A 24,017-nucleotide genomic window follows, 5' to 3' on the forward strand; every position below is an offset into this window, starting at 1 on the left:
GCCAGGAGATTCGGGGTCAGCTGACTTGAAGACCAGGTTTCTCAAGCTTTAGTGTGCCTCCAATGGCCTGGGGGGGTCTTGTTAAACACAGATTCTGATTTCCTATGTCTCGGCTGGAGCCCACAGCTGCATTTCTAAGAAGTTACAGGCGCCCCTGCTGCTGCTCTTCCTCAAACAGCAGGACCTCTTCCACGTGACCAGGAACAAGCGGCTTTCTGAGTCAGAGGGCTTCCGGGCTATCAGACTCTATCTCTCTGCAAATTCAGTGTGCAGGACGGCCAAGCGCAAAATCCATGCTCCATGCAGAATGCTGTTCTCCTCCGGGCTGTCATCACAACAGTCCACTTCGATCACTTTCCGATTTCTCCCACGAGCTACAGCCAGGAGAAACTGTCCACTTCGGGAGCACCATCTAAATGTCCACTTAGCGCTCGTTTCCACACGCAAGTTCAAATGGCAGTGGCGCTATGCTCTAAGCTTCCCATCACATATGAATAAAGGATTTTTCTGTAAAATATGCCCTTAATAAACTGTCAAATGTCCCCTGTTCTCCCCACATTCCCACCTTATGACAGATACAGTGTGAACCAGCTCCTGCCACATCCAGGGACAGTCAATTCACGCCTCCTCATGCCCTGAAAAATCTTCAGGTGGGCAGAAGGGCACTTGCTGAGAAGGCTTGCTCCCTCATCACCCAGACAACGGCCGTCTCTGGCACGAAGAGATTCAAGCTCATTCAGATCCACAGGACCTCAGTGAACCCCATGGTCACACAGACATGGAAGCTGACTTTGAAGGACATGGTGCTTTGTTTGCCTGGGAGCCCTGAAGTTGGGTGCAAATGAAAAGTCTTTTTTTTTTTTTTTTTAATGAAAGCAATAGAATTTAGCTTTTTTTTTTTTTTTTTGTAGAATAATCACTGATTTTTCTTATGACCACATCTGGATTTTCAAATACTGATTTTATATAAAATAGAGCCAAGTCTAAATAAATTTAAAGATAGGAGTTAATTAAAACAGAACGACTTCTCTGTTCTAGAATTAAGAACAAGCTTTCAGGGGTGGATGTTTGGCCTAGCAGTTAAGAAGTCCGCTGGGACACCCACAGCCTATATCAGAGTACCTGGGTTAGATTCCGAGCTCCAGGGCCGGCGGCGCTGTGGCACAGTGGGTAAAGCTGCCGCCTGCAGTGCCGGCATCTTATATGGGCACCGGTTCTGGCTGCTCCACTTCTGATCCAGCTCTCTGCTGTGGCCTGGGAAAGCAGTAGAAGATGGCCCAAGTCCTTGGGCCCCTGCACCTGCGAGGGAGACCCGGAGGAAGCTCCTGGTTCCTGGCTTCGGTTGGGCACAGCTCTGGCTGTTGCAGCCAATTGGGGAGTGAACCAGTGGATGGAAGACCTCTCTCTGCCTCTCCTTCTCTCTGTGTGTGTAACTCTGACTTTCATATAAATAAATCAAAAACCAAAAAAAGAATCCCAGCTGCACTCGTAACTCCAGCTTCCGGCGAACTCCAACCCTGGGAGCAGCAGGTGAAAGCTCAAACGGTTGGGTTCCTGTCACCCGTATGTGAGTCTGAGATGGAGCTCCCGGCTTCCTGCTTCAACCTGGCATTGCAGGCATCTAGATGTGAACTACAGAACGGCAGGTCTCCTGTTGTCTGTCTCTGCTTCTCTAATAAAAGTAAGAAGAAAAAAAAGAAGCCCTCATTTACTGCAAGAATTACCACCTTACTTTGCTCGTCAGCGGTAAGATGCCTTTGGCAAGCTTCCATTTGCAGTTTTGCTCTTGGTAAATAAAACATCGCCTCATTTTGAGAACATCCATTCTTAAATGAGCCACATTTTTCTAGTAAATTGCATATATCATACTATTTCATCTAATCTGGTACACTGTCTTCAATGGATCTATAAGTATTAACCGAATTTTCCCCGTTACTCATTCAAAGGATACTGTCCAAAATTAGTTTTGTGAGGGCATGGTATGCTGATAAGTCGCACATTTCAGAAATCTGGTTGGAGGAAAAATCCACCTTCTGATGAGAGAAAGGGAACAGTATGTCACGCTTTACTTTTTATTCATATTCACCACAGAAAGCAATCGCATATGAGAAAAGCCTTCCTGGACACAGAGTTAGAAGTCATTATGGAAAGAACGCTAGGGTTAGCACAGTCACCTCTTCTATTCATTTTCTGACTGGGATCCTCATCTGTCCATGTTGAGGGCTACTGAAGAGAGCCCCTCCTATGGCCCACAGCCAAAGGGCTTTATATCCCCGAAGCTACTCGCTCCACTTTCAGCACTTAGTTGTGTTTAGTTTTCCATCAAGATGTACCCCAATTTCACCCCAACTTACCACCATTCCCTTCATTTTCTCTAATGCCCAATAAGCTGTATTCGCTTAGTTTATACGCATGCCTGGTTTCCCACTTCTTCATCTCCTGTGTTCCTGTCTCAATACATTCTCCCTTCACATCCCCTAAATGTAAGAACAGTCTTTCCTATTCAGCCCCCAGGCCATCCCTCTTCAACTTTATATTGTTTCCCAAAACTGACTATTTTAGGAAAACATTTTCAACAACATGCTCATCAATACCATGAGACTAAAAACAACATTAAATAACTTTCATTATTTACCTACCGGCAAAAGATAAACGTTATTAAAAAAAAAAAATTGGAAAGCAATGGGCAGATGTTGTGGGGTAGTGCACAGGGTTAATTCTCCACCTGAAACACCCATATCCCACAGTGAAGTGCCAATCTGAGTTCCTGCTACTCTGCTTCCAATACAGGTCCCTGCTAATGTGCTTGTAAGCGTGGATGATGGCCCAAGTACTTGAGTCCGTGCCACCTACATGGGAGACCTGGACGGAGTTCCTGGCTCTCGGCTCAGTCCAGCCCAGCCCCGGTCGTTGCAGCCCTTTGGGGAGTGAACCAACGGATGGAAAAGCGCTCGCTCTCTCTTGCCCTTGTTCTTGCTCTGAGTGTGTCACTCTAGCTTTCAAAAAAATAAAGGGCTAAGCTTGTGATTATAAAGAAAATTAAAAGTACGTTATTGTAAAAATTAAAAGAAAAATAAGGGGCCGGCGCTGTGGCAGAGTGGGCTAAGCTTCCATCTGTAGTGCCAGCATCCCACATGGGTGCTGGTTCATATCCCGGCTGCTCCTCTTCTGATCCAGCTTTCTGCTACGGCCTGGGAAAGCAGTGGAAGACGGCCCAAGTGCTTGGGCCCCTGCACCCTTGTGAGAGACCCGGAAGAAGCTTCTGGCTCCTGGCTTCAGACTGGCCCATCTCTGGATGCTGTGGCCATTTGGGGAGTGAACCAGCGGATGGAAGACCTTTCTCTCTGCCTCTCAGTCTGTAACTCTACCTCTCGAATAAATAAGTAAAATTTAAAAATCTTAAAAAAAAGAAAAATAAGAAAAGAAGGATGGAGGGAGGGAGAGAAGTATCATTATGCTTTTAAAACTGTATATATAAAATACATGAAATTTGCTCCCTTTTATGAGTAAAAAATTAAAAATTAAAAAAAAAACATTAAAAAAGCATGAAAACCGAAGTTTTTGCAATGCTTCACTGATAATTTGCTGGGCACACTAATCACTTTCTGAAAGACTACCAGTTACAATAAAAACAATTCTTATCTTCACATGGCCTTTCAATCCGTGGTTCCACCCACACTCACCCCCCAATTACCAAGAGTACTATAGCATGTGTTAATACCACACACTTTAAATACTAAAAATTTTAAATGCTAAAAAAAGAGAAAAATTTAAAAACAACAAGTAACAAGAGAAGAAAACTGGTTAAGCTGGGCCAGCACTGTGATGCAGCAGGTTAAGAAGCCACCTGTGATGCCGGAACCCCATATGGGCAACAGTTCAAGTCCCAGCTGCTCTTCTCCCAATCCAGCTTCCTGCTAATGTGCTTGGGAAAGCAGCAGAATATGCCCAAGTGCTTGGGCCCCTGCACCCACGTGGGAGACCTGGATGAAGCTCCCGGCTCCTGGCTTCAGCCCTGCCCAATTCTGGCAAGCCCTGGCCGTTAGTGGCCATTAGTGGAGGAAGTAGTGAGTGGATAGAAGATCTCTCTCTCTCTCTCTCTCTCTCTGGCTCTCCCTCCCTCTGTCTCTCTCTCTCTGTAACACTCCCTTTCAAATACCTAAATAAATCTTTATTAATAGGGAGACAGAAAGAGATAGTGATAGAGAGAAAGAGAGAGAGAGAGAGAGGGCCGGCGCTGTGGCTCAATAGGCTAATCCTTCGCCTGCGGCGCTGGCACACCAGGTTCTAGTCCCGGTCGGGGCGCCGGATTCTGTCCCAGTTGCCCCTCTTCCAGGCCAGCTCTCTGCTGTGGCCAGGGAGTACAGTGGAGGATGGCCCAAGTCCCTGGGCCCTGCACCCGCATGGGAGGCCAGGATAAGCACCTGACTCCTGGCTTCGGATCTGCGCGGTGCGCCGGCCACAGTACGCCGGCCGCAGTGGCCATTGGAGGGTGAACCAATGATAAAGGAAGACCTTCTCTCTCTCTCTCTCTCTCTCTCTCTCTCACTATCCACTCTGCCTGTCAAAAAACAAACAAACAAAAACAAAAAAGAGAGAAAGAGAAAGAGAGAGAGAGAGAGAGAGACCAGCATTGTGGCGTAGAGGGTTAAGCCATGGGGCACTGGTTTGAGTCTCAGCTGCTGCATTTCCAACCCAGCTCCCTGCTAATGTGCTTGGGAAAGCATCAGAGGATGACCAAGTGCTTGGGCCCTACATCCACATGGGAGACTTGAAAGAGGCTCCTGAAGCCTGGCTTCAGTCTGACCCAACCCTGGCTGTTGCAGCCATCTGGGGAGTAAACCAACAAGTGGAAGATCTCTCTCTCTCTCTCTCTCTCTTTCTCTTGCTCTTCTCTCTCTGTCTCTCCCTCTCTGTTTAACTCTGACTTTCAAATAAATAAATAAATCTTTAAAAAAGAGAGAGAGAAAACTGGTAAGTCAATTACAACATAGCAACAGGACTACATTCATTGCAAATCACGTGAAGAAGCAGAAATGTGCAAATGAAAGTTTTAGGTAGGGGGCCGGTGCTGTGGTGCAGTAGGTTAATCCTCTGCCTGCGGTACCAGCATCCCATATGGGCACTGGTTCTAGTCCCATCTGCTCCTCTTCCAGTCCAGCTCTCTGCTGTGGCCTGGGAAGGCAGTGGAGGATGGCCTAAGTCCTTGGGCCCCTGCACCTGCATGGGAGACCAGGAAGAAGCTCCTGGCTCCTGGCTTCAGATTGGCGCAGCTCCAGCCATTGTGGCCATCTGGGGAGTGAACCAACGGAAGGAAGACCTTCCTCTCTGTCTCTCCCTCTCACTGTCTGTAACTCTACCTCTCAAATAAATAAATAAAATCTTAAAAAAAAAAAAGTCTTAGGTAAAAAGATCATAACATGAAATTTATACACGCAAGAGGACACCTGACAGCCATGTAAAATTCATACTACAAAATAAGTCAGTTTGGCATGATGTGTATTAAGTTTAACATTTACTCTTTTATTCCACATAATGATAGGGTAGAAATGAACTTATTACTATATGGGCTTACTTATCAATACTTTTCCATCAACGCCTTTCATGCCTGTGCCATAGCACAGTATAGTGGTACTTCAAAATGTCTGTGAAAAATGGAAATAAATTTCAGTGCAAAAAATTTTGAAATCCTGACATACTTTTTGTCATCATATGCATTTTCCATGAACTTTTTGAAGACCCCTTGTATGCACCGATTTAAAAATATTTTATATTGAAATAAATCTATCTTTTAATTCCATTTCCCACAGACCCTTTGAAGTTCCCTTGCATTGATCCAATTACACCTCTCTCTGGGCGATACGTCAATATAGGCTGAGTATCCTTAACCCAAAAATGCAAAATCTGAAACTTTCTGAGCACCAGCATGATGCCGTAAGTGGAAAATTCCACCTTGGAAAACTGCATGTACAAAATTAGTTAAAAATACTTCATAAAGTTACCCTCAGCCTAAGTGTACAGGATATATGTTAAACGTAAATGAATTTCTTGCTTAGACTTGGGTCCCATCTCCAAGATATCATTTATATGCAAATATTTCAAAATCCTAAAAAAAAATCAAAATGCAAAATACCTCAGCCAAAGCAATTTGGATAAGGGATATTCAACCTGTATCACACCTTCTGTGTATCTATGCTATTAGGTTGGCTCAGAGTCCTCAAAGGGGTTATATTATTACTGACTCCCACTGGAATCTGGAGCTTACCGAAAACGTCCATCAAATAAAAATAACATTTTTTTCACGTCACTAAGAGCAAAAACATACTAAGAAATTAAAAAAAGTGCCCGTAAGCCCTTGCTCCTCAGGAAATGCAATGGGTAGCATGAGACTCACAGATACGGAAAGGGCAGGAGGTCGAGCTTCTCAAGAGTGCGAGACACAGCACATGAGTCTGACTTACTGGGAAGACATGGCCTTGGGTCTCGAAGGTTGGGTTCAGTCCTAGCTCTGTTACCTCCTAGCAGGTTAAGCAACCTGCCTGTGCCTCAAGGTCCTCTTTGCTAAAACAGAACTGTCCCACAGCTCCACTGGGAGGATTAGACAATGTACTGGCATCCCCTGGAAGTTGCCGGAAATCAGTCTCAGGCTCCACTCTCTACCTGCCAAGCCAGAAAGCCATTTTCACAAGAACCACGGGTGATCTGGGTGTACATGAAAAGGGCAGATCCACCACTCTACAGCACAGACCAACGTTCACAGACAGTTCCTTCCGCTTTGGAAAGGCAAAACTAAGTGCAGGGAAGCAAGAGTGGAGACTTGAAAACATTATTTTCTAAAAGAAAGAAAGAAAGCTCAAATAAGTGGAAGTAAGTGGGCAAAGTTTGAGCTCCTAAGAAATATTTAAAGATTTGTCGCATAAATTTTTTCATGGGGCCGGCATTGCGGTGTAGCGGGTTAAACAGCCACTTGCAATGCCATTTTGTGGTTTGAGTCCCAGATGCTCCACTTCTGATCCAGCCCCCTACTAATGTGCCTAGGAAAGCAGTGGAAGATGGCCCAACTGCGTGAGCCTCTGCACCCACGTGGGAGCCCCACATGAAGCTCCTGGCTCCTGGCTTCGGCCTGACCCAGCCTTGCCCTTTGCAGCCATTTGGGAAGTGAACCAGCAAGATCCGCTCTTGCTTGCTTGCTGGCTCTCCCTCTCTTTAACTCTGCCTTTCCAATAAATAAATCAATCTTTTTTAGAAATTACACATAATATTGTTCTACTATAACAACCAGGACAAGAACAATAATTATAATTTAAGTGAGGGCAAGAGGAGAATGGAAGGAAGTTAGTTTTATTTTTATTTTTTTAAGAGATTTATTTATCTGAAACAGTAACAGAGAAAGGGAGAAAGGGAGGGAAGTTGGGAGGAGGGAAGGGGGAAAGGGAGAGACAGAGAGCAAGAGCGAGAGTGAGAGCTCCTCTATCTACTGGTTCACTCCCCATATGGCTGCAATAACCAAGATAGGCCAGGCCAAAGCCAGGAGCCAGGAGCTTCATCTGGGTCTCCCATGTGGGCAGCAGGGGCCCAAACACTTTGGCCATCTTTTGCTGCTTTTTCCAGGCCATTAGTAAGGAGCTGGACAGAAAGAGGAGCAGCCAGGATTTGAACCGGTGCTCATGCGGGATACCAGCGTCCAGATGGCAGCTTTAACAGCTAAGCCACAATGCCGGCTTCGTTTCTTCTATTTTTACATTAGGTTTTAGCAATGCCTCCCAAATAATGTTATTGTGCTGACAAAACATCTCTTTTCCAAAATGAATAACACACAAATCTTCTTTTATTTCATTTCAGACACTTGTACTATTTACCCATACATCTTATGCTCTCTGAATTCTCTATTTTAGTGTTGTTTTGCTTATTTAATATACTTGGTAAATCACTTAACACACGTGTTTATTTAATATACCTTGCAAACCATTTAACACATGTAATTAGTGCATTGATAAAATCTACCTTGAGATTTTTGGGTGGCTTGAAATTGAAGAATGTAGTCAGTTTATTTTGAGAAGCATTAAGTTCCAGAAGATAAGGCATACAGCTCACACAAGACAAATCTGGAAGGAAAAATACATACAGCAGGTGAGCCAATAAAATGTCTATACAAAGTCATGAAAAACAGCTTATGTAACATCGATTACTTTTTAATTATGCCAGCTGCAAGTACATATTAATTGTTCCAGATGAGTGAAATGAATAAAATCAGGTTGGTGTAAAATATACAAAAAAAGAAAAAAGGAGTGGAGAATTCTTTTTTTTAAAAAAAAAAAAGACTGATTTATTTATTTGAAAAGCAGAGTTACAGAGAGGCAGAGAGAGAGAGAGAGAGAGAGAGGTCTTCCATCCGCTGGCTCACTCCCTAACTGGCTGCAATAGACGAAGCTGCGCCGATCTGAAGCCAGGAGTCAGGAGCTTCTTCCAGGTCTCCCATGCAGGTGCAGGGGCCCAAGGAATTGGGCCATTCTCCACTGCCTCCCAGGCCATAGCAGAGAGCTGGATCAGAAGTGGAGCAGCCGGGACTCAAACCAGCACCCATATGGGATGCCGGCACTGCGAGCGGCAGCTTTACCCACTACGTCACAGCACCGGCCCCAGGAGTGGAGAATTCTTTATGATCCAATGATTTAATCTTCCCTAAGTGCTGCCTGCCCCTTCCGTTCTCCAATTTCCAGAACAGCCACGTAACCAACGGCTGAGGCCTCCTGCCTGTCCCCGCTCACTCTCCCGCAATCTGCTAATGCTCACACACTTCAAAAATTGCCAGCCTTCGTGGAAAGGATGAGAAACTAAAGCCTTACATAATCCTCTCGATAATTAGCCCCTAAATAACTGAATTAGGTCTTTTCAGAAAGACTAGAAATGCCACAATTAAGGAACTCTTTTTGTTGTAAATTCAATTTTGTTTCAGTTGGACTTAATCCTAAATCTCACTAATTATTTGAAGTGATTTAAATCATTGCTATTATTTTACTTTAACTCTGGATTGCTTCAAACATACATCTGAATTTTGTGTTTTTTTTTTTTTTCACTTTATCGCAAGCAAAAATTCCGAGCACTGAATACTAAGTAAAGGATTACTGTGCTAATAAAGGCTACTAATGAAATCAAATATAAAACATAAAAGTTGTGAGGTTTTTCCTGTTCTCTGACACTTGACAGCGGATTCTCTCCTCACTCTTCAACATAGAACAAGGTATCACAAGCCCTCCACACCTGAGGCCGAGCAGCCGGAGCAGCAGGGCCCTGCACTGAAGGTGGGACAGGCCGTGGGAGGCGGACCCTGACATCTTTGTTTCTCAAGGGTCGCTGAAGCCAGAAAATCCCCCAGCCATTTCTACTCCATTTCTCTACATCGCTCTTGTCTTTAGTGAACACAAATGTAAATAATTCTAGGAGAGACAGTACCCTGGGACACGAACATTTTGATGTTTGAACTTAATGAGCAAATTAAGGAAGGTTCCCTGGGAGAGGAAACCTAAGACAAAACTGCCATTGCTTTACAATGCATATCTACGTGTCCACTCTGAGCTCTGACACGTAGCTGTCAGAAGTGCTGTCAACTCTGAACTTGGCAATGGGCCCTCCTGGAGGCAATCTTTCTATGGGAAGGTAAATACTGATACCATAGGGGTCTGTTTCATACTTAAATACAGAGAGGTGGCAAGTACGTCTCACACTTTGTAGATAGCTAATGTTTTCAAATATATCTGACAAGAAAAACCCATGGTTTGGTTTGCTGGACTTGTAACTGAGCGGGCCTGGTAAGGCCCTGCTCAGTGCAGGGACCTCCTCGTCCACCAGATGGCAGAAGCACCTCGTGCCTGCATTGGTGGTTCCCACAGTGTGGTCCAGGAACAGCGGCACCTGTCTCAACGCGGGAACTTACTGAAAATGCAAACTCTCAGGTCTCGCCTCAAATTTACTGAATCAGAAACTCGGGAGGTGGAGTTCTGCAATCTGTGTTGTCACGTGTCGCCTCATGCGACTCTGAGGCGAGTTAAAATCCGGCCCCCATCGGAAGTTAAGACCATCATCACTACTACACATTGCACCAGACAGGGAGTGCTGAATCAATGAAATGGGCCACCCAAGGAGAGGGAGGATCTGGCTGAAGAGGAAAGCTTCCACGGCAACTGCCGACTCCTCGCTCAAGTGGCAAGGGCGTGAAGCCAAGTCTTTGCTGGTTCTCAGCACTAAGCATAGTTAAGAATCTCGCCCATCTGCACTTTTCTTATCCAGTTAAATGAAACCAACCTTGGAGGTATGGGGTAGGCAGAGTGCTCCTGCCATTCACCCTAAAAAGTGTCTTTCTTCTGATTGGATATCTGAGATTTGCTTTAGGAGGGAAGGAGGGGAGATACAGGTGAGACAAGATTGGCCATGGGCTAATAACTGTCGAACGTCAATATTCATCACGATTTTCTATCTGTGCACAGGTCTGTAATTTCCCATAATAAATGTTTATAAAACTAGAAAACAGGCCAGCGCTGCGGCTTAATAGGCTAATCCTCCGCCTTGCGGCGCCGGCACACCAGGTTCTAGTCCCAGTCGGGGCGCCGGATTCTGTCCCAGTTGCCCCTCTTCCAGGCCAGCTCTCTGCTGTGGCCCAGGAGTGCAGTGGAGGATGGTCCAAGTGCTTGGGCCCTGCACCTGCATGGGAGACCAGGAGAAGCACCTGGCTCCTGCCATCAGATCGGCACAGCGCCACCCATAGCGGCCACTGGAGGGTGAACCAACGGCAAAGGAAGTCCTTTTTCTCTTTCTCTCTCACTTTCTAACTCTGCCTGTCAAAGAAAATGAACCAGACAAGACCATACCAGCAACATTTAATTTTCATTTAATAAGGCAGGCAAAAACAGTTCGATTCCTGGCTGCTCCACTTCTGATCCAGCTCCCTGCTGTTGCGCCTGGGAAGGCAACAGAAGATGGCTCAAGTCCTTGGGACCCTACACCCACCTGGGAGACCTAGAAGAAGCTCTGGGCTCTTGGTTTTGGCCTGGCCCAGCACTGGCTGTTGCAAACATTTGGGGAGTGAACCAGTGGATCGAAGACCTCTGTCGCTCCCTCTCTCTAACTCTGCCTTTCAAATAAAAATAAATAAATCTTACAAAAAAAAAGGCAGCAAAAGCAGCAAGTAGAAAGATTATCAGTGGAGAGAACAGGTCAGAAATAATGATTTGTTTACTTTCCTAGAAGGCTAAAGGAAAAATTGTTAACTTCAAATAAGATCATAATATTAGAAACAAAGATTAAGCTTTGAAGAAAGTGTGACCACTGCAGGACTCATTCCACGAAATGTGCATCAGGTGTCACACAGACACAGGACAGAGAACTACAAAGTGCAGAGCTGCAGTTGCAAGCATCAGCTAAGCACACAAAGCCAGCAGAAAGAGGGGACGAATACATGTGAAAATCCCTGGTTCTCAGATGATAATAGAAAGGGCTCGCCAGGATTAAAATGTAAACGCAAATGCAAAATAAAAGAATACATCGCTAAAGGGAAAAAAGAGACGAATTCATTGCGCTGAATAGCTAATGAAAGGGAAGAGGAGGGAATTATCAAACCTTCGGGAAGTATTAAGGAATCTTTTCAAAGGAAGAATGCAGCAATCATTCCATCTCCTACTCTAGAGATCAGTGACTATCTCAGCCACATCGTCCCACAGCCCTGTACCTTTTTCTTCACTCATCAGTGACAGGTGCCTTCTTTTGCATGGAAAGCAAAGGCTCGATAGGTAAATTGATCCAGAAGCCACGGGTATCGTGTTTGGTAGCATTAGACTATTTTACATACCGAACACTGACGTTCTGAAATAATCCCACGCTCAATCTACCTGAATGACAATTACATACCTTCAATTTTATTTACAGAAAGATCCAGTTTCTGTAGGTGAACGTATCCACAGAGAATGCTAACGTCAATTAAATCACAACCCTGAGAAAATAAAAGGTAAAAGATTTTGTTATTTCCAGATTACTATTCAGCCCTCTTGCAACATCTGGAAACAGAATGTCTTTCCAAAATACAGACGCTAAAGAACAAAATCTGAAGCTACTACTAACAGGATCTCAAAACCGACTACAGACCCCTTCAAAAAAAATGTTCCTCTAAAGAAAATAACAGCTTAGGAAATCAGTGCTGTTAGCAAGAACAAATACAACATGAAAAAGCACATTAAAGCAGTGTTCATGAAGACCTTTACAGCAGAGCTTTATATTAAAATAAGAAAATACAGCAATAAGGACAAAGGCTATATCAACTAGAAGAAAAGAAAGGGCAAATGCCTGGAATTTAAATAAAGGTTTAATCAAGAGATCATTAACAATACCACCTACACTTTCACAGGGTTCATTTTCAAGGCCGGTTCACACCTGATCAAATACCTCCGTGTGCTCTGCAGGGCAAGGGATTCCCAACTTAAAGATACTGACAGAGGTTTGTAAACAGCCTGAAGACACAGGCCAGTTAGTGACAGAGAAGCAGCATTGAAGTCTTCTAAATCTTTGTCCAAAATTTTTCCCATGAAACCTTGCTTCCAGTGAATTTCAAGTGAGGCTGGAGGGCATTTGATCCGATGGAACAAAAACTTATATTACTGGTTTATGTTGTGATGTCAGAGTCAGGGAAAAAAAAAAAACCAACCCACAGAAGAGTCATTATAAGCAAGTTCCGATAGTGCATAATGATTGTTTAGCAGACGCCACTAGAACAGTAATAAATAAATGCTTACTGAATACCTACTACGTGCAAGGTGTTGTGGCTGGCATGAGATATACAAAGATGGGAGAGAGCTCTAATTCTGCTCTTAAGAAATTTATGACTTTGGTAGGAGAAAAGATATACACACAAGCAATAACAGAGAATAAATAATAAAATAATGTGTGACATTAAGTAAGCTGCAAGGGGAAAAACAAAATCACCAAGCCAGGCAATCCTGAGAAAGTGTACTCAGTAAGACAAGTTATCCAGGCAGAGTAATTCAACGTGTAATATCTGAAATGTAAGGAGATCAGTGGTAAAATAAGTTAAGCTTCAGCCCATCTAGCTGAAATAAGATTTAAAGGCTTGCTTTTTTTTTTTTTTTTTTTTGGTAGATCAATTTAAGGCATAGCACTACATACCTAAGTAGAATATCGACGGAAAGGGACTTGTGTGGGGATGTGTTGGCTGCTGGAATTATCTACCATTCCGCCGTCTGACACAGGGCAACACACCCAGTGTGCTCCCTCTAGGTTGCTACCTGACTGGCTAAGTCATCCATAAAACGCTACAAAGTGAAAACAGTGCAAGAGGACAGCCTTAATATGCTTACCTCAAAGGGCATCCCATGGAACCCGCATAGGTGAAAACAGCCTAAGATCTCTGGAACAGTTTACTAGGTCAAACCCAGGGCAGACACTCTTGCCACGACATCAAAACTTACCCAAATCACGGTGCTCGGGTAGAATTTCAATACACATTCTGTCACCTGTGTGTCTACATTGAATCCGTGGATCGCCAAGGAAATGCAATGCTTTATAAGGTAAGAATGCAAAGAGAGCTAAATTATTTGTCTAGGGCTATAGCGAAATGAGGGAGGAAAGAGGCTGATGTACTCGGAGTGGTCTGCTCTGACAGGCTCTCTCGTCAAACTGTAGCCAAGATTTTGTGTCACTCTATCACTAGACGGAAATCTTAAAAAATGGATGGGAATAGAAAAATAGGTTATTTTTCCTTGATGACAGGTCCCTTTAGGCAAGTGAGACACAGCTCAAAGTTACTCATTTGTAGACACATTGGGTGGGGGACTGTCAATATCGGGCCACTTTGTTCCCTTGGATTCAAATATAAATTTTCGTATTTCTTTCACTGATCAGAAGAGACAATTCTTAAAAGAGTTTTTGATTGGTTTTACAGAATCAAATTCAATGTTCTGGAAAGAAAGCATTGATTACTATAACACAGGCTATTTAAGATGAAAGAAATAGTGTGAACGAAATGAAAACAAAGAATTTGGTATTGATCCCTGGACTGACCAACACTCTTCAGAGTTTACTATTTACACAAAGGTCTCGTATCACCAATCCCAATCAAATGCAAGGCTCCGATATTTGCTGCTGTGAGCAGCAAGGACCATGGATACGGCCTAGGCAGTGTTGAGGTGTGGCCAGCCAGGGGCCAGCTCGGCATACTCACGGATAAGGTTAGATTGAGGTAGACATGCTCAGTCCCAGCCCCTGAGCGCCCCAGCTGGTGGAGGCCATCAGCCACAGCTTCCTCTCGCAGGACCCCATCAAACTCCTCCTGCACAGAAACCAGGGAGTAGACAGAGACAAGACTCCCGTCAGGGAAAAAACAAACCCACCTTGTCACACCCAGCATTTACTTAGTACGCTGTAGACCCAGAGCAGAGCCGAGGAGCCCACAATTCACCATCCCAAAGAAAATCCTGTTTGGAGGACACATATATACCTATGCAAAATTAAATAAATATCAGTCAAATTGGTGTTTTTATTTCCACCAGTTCTTAGAAGAATCACATTAGCGGTGACAGTTGCCACAGATGGAGCACTCCATTCCACTCACTGGGCTAAGAGCTTTCAATGGATTAACTCATTAATCCTTCTGATGAGCTTCTTCCAGGTCTCCCACGTGGGTACAGGGGCCCGAGGACTCGGGCCATCCTCTTGCTGCTCTCCCAGGTGCATTAGCAGGGAGCTGGATTGGATGTGGAGCAACTGAGACTTGAACCAGTGCCCATGTGAGATGCCAGCAATGCAGGACGGGGCTTTAACCCACTGCACCAGCCTCTGTATTCTTTCTTTTTAACATTTATTTATTTTCACCTACTTGAACAGAAAGAAAGAGAGAGAGATTGATCTTCCATCCACTGGTTTACTCTCCAAAAGCCTGCAACAGGCAGGCCCGGGCCAGACAAAAGCCAGGAGCCAGGGATTCTAGGACAGAGGCCCAGGCACTTGAGTCTTCACCTGCTGCATTCCAGAACCCATTAGCAGAAGGCAGGATGGGAAGTGAAGCAGCAAACCGTCACTGGGGTAGGAGATGCAGGCATCCCAAGCGGCAGCTTAATCCACTGCACCACAACACGCATTCCTAAGATAGGTATTCTTGTCTCCATTTTACAGATGAAGAAAGAACGGTTTAAAAGCTACCTCGCACAAAACCACACAGATATTATGTGATAGAACAAAAAGCCGAATTTATCTGATACCACGGCAATTCTCCTAACTACCACATGTAATATTGTAGGAGCTGGAGTCTTCTGTACTCTGGCTGCTTGCTTGCCTGCTCTGCTCCCCTGGAATGTATGACCTCCTGCCCCCTACCAGCTCCCCTGGGATTTATGGCCCAATGCTTCCCGCCAGTTCCTCCCCGTGCCATCTCCTCTGTGTGGCCTTCCCGCCACATAACGTATACAGTCTTTACGTTTAAATGAACCAATGAACATGTTAGGTCCCAATACCTTGCCATATAGAGAATAAGAAGGTAACCTATGTAGGAGATGACCTGCACCCTTGTAAGTGTGAGGCTATAAAAACCTCTCTTATGCAGACGAGAGGGCCTTTTGCCTGTGCAGTGCTAAAGGGCTGTGTGTGGGTAGGGGGTCCCAGCCGGCTGGTAACAAATAAACCTCTGCTTTGGCATCCGCGACTGTGCCTTGTGCATTGATTGGGAAATTCGGACACAACAATACCAAATACCAAATTAAGGTATTCCTTGCCTAAATGTTCATGTCATTCAGTTCAGCGCGTTTCCAGTTGGTTACATTTTTGAATTCATACGATTTGCAAGATGTAGTAAGAGGGTGATAATCATTTCCATATGGAGGCTGGCCCTTAGTCTATAGACAACTCACGGACCAATGGTGGCCCAAAGCCTATGTTCCTCAATAATGACAGACAGAGGAGGTGCGTCGTCGGTGCTACCTTCAACTCCATAATGATCAACACATTGACACTGACATCAGGAAGTCATCAGATAAAGTAATCACCTGAGACACACTGATAAAACTAACCAGGACTAACACAGAACACGACTACAATAGCAAAATACCCTCTTTCCAGGTCATGCACCTTCATTCGGGAACCAACCACGCTGCTCAAGCTGCCGGGTCTGAGGACGAGGTACGTGGGCTTGTGCTACTGTAAGGTGCTCCTTTCCCCACAGATTTCTACTAACCCAGAGAAGCAAATATCCCTACACAGAGACAGCACAGGGGCTCAGGAAATGGACATACATTTTCGATTTGTGACTTTGGGCAAATAGTCTTCTGAGTCTAATGCTCTCAATAAAGGAACACGGTCACCTTTATAAGGAGTTTAGGACATGCCACGCCAAAATATGCCACTTTGGTAAACTGGCTGTTTTGAGTTGAAGACACTTGGAAAACAGCACATGCAGGGAGAGGCTCTCTGCACGCCCACTAGCTGCCCGAAGACTGCGCCTCCAGAAGGCACTGGGGTGTCCCGAAAATCCCTCCCTGGGAGTTAACCACTCATCCCTGGAGAGCAGGCCGGGCTCAGGCAACTCTGTAACAAACTATCCTATCCATTCCACTATTCAATTCTATCATAACCTTTTTTTATGTTTATTTATCTTCATCTGCTTGAAGGGAAGAGAGAGAGAGAGAGAGAGAGAGAGCGAGCGAGCGGGAGAGAGAGGAAGAGAATCTTCCACCTGCTGGCTTACTCCCCAGATGCCTGCAGCCGCCAGGGCTGGGCCAGGCAGAAGCGTGCACCACCCTGCCCCACGTGACCTATATCACCTCCTCTTCTGTTAGTATGCTGGATAACCTCTCAGATCTCACTTCTGGAGGAGGATACTCATTTTTATTTTTTTCCTGTGATGTCCTCAGCACTTAAATTTAGTATGTAAAATTAACAAATGTAGATACTAGTTCCTACTCATCTGCTTGTTATCAGTTCATTTTACAGGCCCAGCAGAGTGGAGGGTAAGTCTTCTCTCCCTTGGAGCTCCTTTTAATGTGTGGGGGACAATGAAAAATAATCTACATAAAACTCTTCACACAGAATATGGAGCAACAGAAGCGTTCCCAATAAATGGCAGTTACTATGAGTTGATCGAATCAGTAACTCCACGTCTTAATGTTTCCCTCGTGTATACCAACCAACCTGTTCACAAAATAGGCAAAAGACACTTTTCTAAATAAAGTTCCAATGCCGTAAGTAAAGCTCCAGGAGGAATAGAGGGGTGGGGCCAGCACTGTGGTGCTGGTAAAGCCGCCTCCTGTAGTGCAGGCATCCCAGATGGGTGTCCCGGCTGCTCCTCTTCTGACCCAGCTTTCCACTAATGAGCTTGAAAAAGCAGTGGAAGATGGCCCAATCCTTGGGCCCCTGAACCCGCCTGGAAGACCTGGAGGAAACTCTTGGCTCCTGGCTTTAGACTGGCCTAGCTCTGGCCATCACAGCCATTTGGGTAGTGAACCAGCAGATGGAAGTGCGCTCTCTCTCTCTCTCTCTCTATCTCTGCTTTTCAAATAAATAAATGAATCTTAGGAAAAATAAAAAGAGAGAGGTGGAGTGTTGCCTTCCCTCCCAAACTTTCTACCCAGACCTCTGAAGCTCAAATGACCATACCCCTCTCCATTTCCTGGGAATGAGAAAACGCTCCATCCTTACTTAGAGTGGGAAGATGCCTGGTTTTCAACACAGCTGTTACACAGAGATAGGCCAAACTGTGACATCTTCCCAGACCCCCAAGACAGGACCCTGCATGGCAACCCCCTCCCCGCTACTCAGAAGTTCTGCCGTTTGGCAGTATTAGGCCTTCCCCTTTGGGGCTCTGGCCACTGTCAAGCCTTCACAAACCCTGTCCACATTCGGTGTGGTTTCAGAGTCCCTGTGGATGGCCAGCCAACAGCACTTTCCAGCACACACCACCCCCGCACCCCTCATACACACACATTTCTATGCTGCTTCAGTTCCAGACACCGTAAACTTGATCTTCACCCAACTGCACTCACTCCCATGCCCATGCCCTAAATCTACTCATTATGCTAAACTGCTCCACCCTAGAAACTTCAGACCCAAGTGTTCCATCTCTAATCCCAAACCCAAACCTGCCTAGCCTTTAATTCCAACACCTACTGAACTTGTGCTTTGCACTCAACAAAATCTCTGATCTGTTCTCAGAATCTATCTGTTCCCTTCTGACTGTACTTCCATCTCTGCTGGGTATCCGCTGACGATTTCAATTTCTCTCTGCCCTCAAGTGTCCGGCTCCTTGTCCCATGACTGCACCTCCCTATCGATACATAAACCTGAACCCGGGTCAGAGTCAGCTACTGGATGGAGGCAGGCAAAGTGTCGTATTCACGATTCACTTGAGAAAAAGAATCTTTAGAGAATGCCTGGTGTATGCCGGTCAGTTTGCAAGGCTCAGGGGATGAGACGGGCAGAGTAAGTTCACAGAACGGCGCCTGTCCATAAGGAATTTGCAGTTCCGTCCAGGAGATGGACGAGTACACAGGAAATTTCAGGGGTCTGATAAATATGATGACAGAGGTAAGCACAGTGCTGTGTACTGTTAGCAGGGCAGTCAACATAACGTCGGTCCTAGGGTGGAGGAGGAGGTTAGCACAGGCTTCCGGGGGAGCACAGTTAAGCTGAGACGCAGCTTGGCAGTTAATCTGGCAAATGTGGAAAAAGGAGAGCCAAGAAGTAGTAGTGCAGACAAAAAGAGGCAGGAAGCACTAAGGCCCGGGAACAAAGGCAACGGAGGGCTGCAAGCAGTTTGCAATTGCTGGAGGCGAGCGTTACAGATCCGGCCACCAAGAGGCGCATTTGAACAGGGAGCTGACGAGGCTTGGAGACCGCATGGCTCTCCACCACGCTCCTCAGGCTGTGCGACATCTCAGTTCTTTTGGCCTCCTCTCAACAAATCCTTTCTTGGCCATTTCTGGGGCAAAGCAGAAACTCTCCTATATCCACCGGTCCTAACGCCTCTCACTCGGTCTCCAGGAAGACTGCTCCTCCCCTCTCCTCTGGCCCGGCTCCCTTCTCCTCGCTCAGGGAGCTTGTTCAGAGACCATCGATTTGCCCTGAGTCTACATGTTCAACCTGTCCCCGTCCACTGGCTGTTCCCCCAGCTATACAGCAGCGTGAGTCCCTTCTGTCCTAACGAGACTCTTCAGCTTCGCCCGTTCCATTAGTTAGAGCTGGCTTCCCTTAATAATCACGCTTCTCCAGGGCTGTTTCCCTCTTGTAGTCCCCCACCTCACTCTTCAACTCGCTCTAGTTAGGCTTCTCAAAAAGCATTTGGGCCAAGGCCTCCAGGGGCCCTTAAACAGGCAATGAGCTGATGAGCAATTTCTAGGCCTCTTCCCACAGAACCCACTGGCAGCGTAACCCATCCCGATGTTCTTGAGATTCTTCTGGCCTTGACTTCCCTGCCACACAGCTCTTATTTCTCCTCCAGCTTCTCTTACCAGTCCATCCTGATTCTTCTCCATCTGCCTGTCAAGTACCTGCACCCTTACGGTTTTATTCTGGGCCCTTCCTTCCCCTCCTTGGTGATCTCATGGGCTTCCATGCTAATGATACCCAGGTCCCCTATTCTGAGACCCCCTCCCCTGATTTCCAAATAGGTCATATACCAACTCCTTAATGCACAGCTCCATCTGTCCCTGATTTCTATTAGAGACAACGGCCTCAATATTCTACAGAACACACCATAGGTCTAACAGTCACCTTAGATTCCTAATATGAATGAGTAACTATCTCATCTTAAATGTTTTCATCGCTAGCTTGCCCTTCATTCCCACTGTCACTATTGTAATCCAAGCTCTTCTTGCCTTCTAGACAGTGCTAGAATCTTCTCACTGATCTCCAGTAGCGGTTTTACCACCTTCCAATCTAATCGCACCTGGTCAGCAGACCAGTTTCCAACCACTTAAGAGACTCAAGTCCAGGTCCATACAACAAGCTCAGAGCTCTCCATCATCTGGCCCCTACTTCAGCTGTTTCCTCTGCACTCACCATCACTCCTCAGTAGGAAAAGCTGCCACATGCCTGCTCACACAGCACCTCTCCACCCAGATGAAAGTCAACTTCCTTTCAGTCTTCCATGACTCCTGCAACCGAGGGTCACCTGTACACTTCTCTGTATAGACCATCACAGGTGCTAAATTGCTATTACACTCTTATCTCATGCTGAGAGCAAGGACCACTATGTCCTCAATCAGGTTCTCACCTCCCATCATTACTGTTGCTATTATTCTACCTGTAACTTTTGAGGGCCTATACAGATACCAGACAGTATGTTAAGAACTTTTAATAGAGTTTCTCCTAAATTTGATGCTCTTAACTATCCCATGAGTGGGTATTACTAGCCACATTGAGTTACTGCCTCAGAGTGGTTTTCATGAGTCAGTTTTTGGGTGCAACGCTTCTCTATACAGAACGTGTCTCCTAAACAGCAATCGTTCAATAGGTTGTGCCGTGAAGGGTATATTAATTAATTAAATCACTGTACGGGCTGCAATGAACAGGAAAACACGCAAGTTACTATTGGTATCAGTAACAGTAGCAAGCATTTTATGTATAGGAACTCATTTAATTGACTATTCTCCTCTAAGAAAGCTATAATTTCCACATTATGGATGATACATGGAGAGGTAAAGTAACTTGCTTAAGATCACATGGCCAAGAAAAAGCTAAACTGCACCTCAAACACCATCTTTGGTTCCAAAGGCAGTGCTTTGAACAACGCGTCTGTACAGCCTCCCTTAATTCCATGGGGGCTTCTGGAAGTCTCCAGCTAACTGCACTCTGCAATCGCTGTGCCCATCACAGCACTACCACCCTGAACCAGGCTAAGACAGAGAAAATACGTCCCTGAACATCAACGGCCAAATGTTTCCTTTTACAACTCTTTCACTTATTCAGCGTATTAAAATTTACGCAAGACCAGGGGAAGCCAGAAGAGAATGAGGGAACACAAAATGAATATTGAGGTTCTGAATGTAAATGGAGGAAGAAATGAACTTTTTACACAAGCCAAAGAGGAATAACGAGTTCAAGTCAAGCCCTGCTATGGTGTGCTAATGGCATACTGAAGACAGACTACTACAGCACTAATGAACCCCAGAGCCCAAGAGCATATGCTAATTAGAATAATAAAGCATACAGGTCGTTCATTTGTGAATTCCTCTGGGGTGGTAGCTGGTAGAAACCATGCAAACATGTCAAAGTTGCGAAAACATTGCCACAGTTGTGCAATAACTCACTGATAGTTGGTAGAAAAGATCAACAAATGGTGAGCAACATAACAACTTTCTACGGCCAACTTTCAGCAAAACTCATGTCCACATAGAAAGAAGTAGGAGAGGAAAGATACAAATGAGGGTTTAAGACGAGGGAAGAAACGGGCCAACTCTTGATAGTGAACAGAAGAACTGTAGGAAAACGCAGAAGGGTATAAACCTTTAAGAGTAGAACCCAAGTTAACAGAGAACATTGCAAGTTGGTGGTGGTGGGGGAGATAGGAAGGAAAAAGACAAATAGGAAGCTTGTTTAAGGCAACAGGTGTAACAAAAAGAAACCTGTTTGGCCTCAGGAGAGAAAGGGAACTAGGAAAAGATGCAAAAACGGGAAGCCGGAATATCATCGGGTGAGGGTATTAGTACACTATCTATTTCTCCATCTTCTGAAAACAATTCAAAGGTATTTTCGCTACACCCAGAGAACATGGAGGGGAAGAAGACCCAGTACAAAGAAAAGTACTGAAGTCAAGAAAAATACTGATTCTGAGCTTCCCGGCAGCCAAGGCGAAGAAGAAAATCCAACAACATACTAAAAGGGAGCAAATCAAGGTCTGGGTTTCTAGAAAAAACAATTTGTCAGAAGCCAGAGGAATAGTATGATGAGCCCGGAAAGCGACAGCAGAGAGGCGATGCGCTAAGAAAGGGACAGAGAGATCACAAGAGCTAAAGACTGGGTGGTGGTTAGAAGAGGGGGCGGTACTGACCCTAGAGGCACCATCCCTGGACACACAGGTGCAAACGGTGGACGCATTCTGCACAGGGTACAACAGTGCGCAGTGGGGAGAGGCCAAGCTTGGCGGGAACGGGGCGCTTCCGGGCGCGGGCTCTGCGCTAGCCTTTATCAGACTACTTCCAGGGAGTAAACCTCCCCTCAGAGAAGGAGGCCTGGCGTGGGGGGGGAGAGCGCCCAGCGGCCCCGAGTCCCGGGGACAGGGCCCTGGGGTGCCCAGCGCGAGCTCTGCTCTCCACCCTGCCACAGCACGGCGCAGAAGAAGTCACAGCCTCGACTCCCGCGCCGGGGTTTCGCCCCCCGTGGGGCTTCACGGACATCAGCTGTGTGGGTGACAAACACGGGAGGGTGAGGGGACCCAGGGGAGGGGAGAGCGGTGCTGGGGGCGGCGGCGGGAGCCCCGGGGGGCGCGGGCCGCGGGGGGCGCACCTCCAGAGGCTGCATTTCGGACTCTGAGGACTCCTCGGACTCGCCCTCGCCCTCGCCCTGCTCCTCGTCTCCGTCCGCGTCCGACTCCTGAGAGCGGCGGATGAGCTGCTGCAGCAGGTAGGAGGACGCCCTCGTGAAAGTCCCCTTCGGCTTCTGCCCCATGGGGAAAGACCAGCAAGAGCGACGCTTCTCTGGGCGCCACAGAGCAGACTGCGCTCTGGCTCGGGAACTGCCCAGGCCTCTCCAGAGAAGGGGCGCTCCGGCCCTCTGGGGGGCCGCCATCTTGTTAGGCGGTCGCTAGGAGACGGCGCCCGGAGGCCGCCGCAAGGGATTGTGGGGGCTCGCCCTGCGCGCTCCCAGCTCCCCCCACCCCCTCCTCCCGCAGGCTGGGCTGGTGTGGTCCCTGCAAACCTGCGGGAGACCCGGGTGTGCTCGCGCGGGCTGGGAGGGCTGCTCCCGTGTTTGCCATTGAAGGCGGCTGACAGCGAGAAATTACACGAAGACTTGGGAGAGCTGATTTGCCACTCGTTTGCATTTCCCCCCCCCCCACCGAAATGATAAGGCCTGTCCACAGGGACAAAAACTGGCAGTGGCCTTAACAGTCCAAGCCTGGAGAGGCAAAAATAACCGTGGTCAAGCCAGCGCTGCGTCTGAAAGCCTTTGGAACGCTATTAGCATCCCATGCATAATTGCATTAGTCAAGTGACCTGCATTGCAAATTGTTTTCATCTTGTTGCTTAGGTTCGCTTTGCAGTTTTCTGAAATACTTTTGCAAGATGACAAAGCATGATTTTTATGCTGCTGTGATTTTACGTGACCCAAATCCCGTAGCCTTAAGCCCCACAACATAGACTCTCTATAGAAAAAACAGAATGAAAATTAAAGTGACAATTATTGCCATAGTAATGACAAGAGAGAGCCTGCCGGAGAAGCCACACTGGTCCTCCTGGCCTTACAGGGCCTTTTCTCCACACTTCAGTGACAGCGATGGCGAATACAAAATGATCCTATCAGTGCTGTCAGGGGAGAGGAGAAAAAATTCCTTATGGACACCATTCATCCACTATTATCTTTCTTAGTGCTTGAGGGACCGTTAACACTGACATAAAGCTTCCAGAATTTCCTTCATTATCTTGCTGGTCGTAAATGTAAAGGCCACAGTGAAAGTGTCTGTGTCTGCCAAGCTGTTCTTGCTCCCTGCTTATTTCTTTTCCCGCTAGGTAGTGATTTCCTCCCAGGGATTTCTGCCCATCCCCATCCCCATCGGGCCTGGCTTCAGCTCACTGACATTGGGCAAGTATGGGGCAGAAAGCATACAAATGCCAGTTTCTCAATGACTGAATCAGCATTTCTTCCTTTCTTCTTCTTCTTCTTCTTTTTCTTAAGATTCATTCCATTCATTTGAGAGAGTTAAAGAGAGAGGTGTGTGTGGAGGGGGTGGTCTTCCATACACTGGTTCATCCCCCAAATGGCTGCAATGGCTGGAGCTGAGCTGATCTGAAGCCAGGAGCCAGGAGATTCTTCCT

General features: G+C 46.3%; 1 protein-coding gene across 1 annotated transcript in view; it reads right to left on the reverse strand.

The window, feature by feature from the left end:
* The window catches only part of LRGUK (leucine rich repeats and guanylate kinase domain containing), a 133,791-nt gene extending 111,018 nt beyond the window's left edge, over positions 1–22,773 (reverse strand). Inside the window, exons 1-5 of the mRNA XM_062195156.1 lie at positions 22,492–22,773; positions 14,225–14,332; positions 11,902–11,983; positions 8,005–8,105; positions 1,952–2,033 (exon numbers count right to left, since the gene is read on the reverse strand). Coding sequence (XP_062051140.1) covers positions 1,952–2,033; positions 8,005–8,105; positions 11,902–11,983; positions 14,225–14,332; positions 22,492–22,773 — 655 coding nt within the window. The remainder of the gene's footprint in view (positions 1–1,951; positions 2,034–8,004; positions 8,106–11,901; positions 11,984–14,224; positions 14,333–22,491) is intronic.
* Positions 22,774–24,017: the final 1,244 nt, after the last annotated feature.

Source organism: Lepus europaeus, chromosome 1 (assembly GCF_033115175.1).
Source record: "Lepus europaeus isolate LE1 chromosome 1, mLepTim1.pri, whole genome shotgun sequence".
In the NCBI taxonomy this organism is placed as follows: Eukaryota; Metazoa; Chordata; class Mammalia; order Lagomorpha; family Leporidae; genus Lepus; species Lepus europaeus.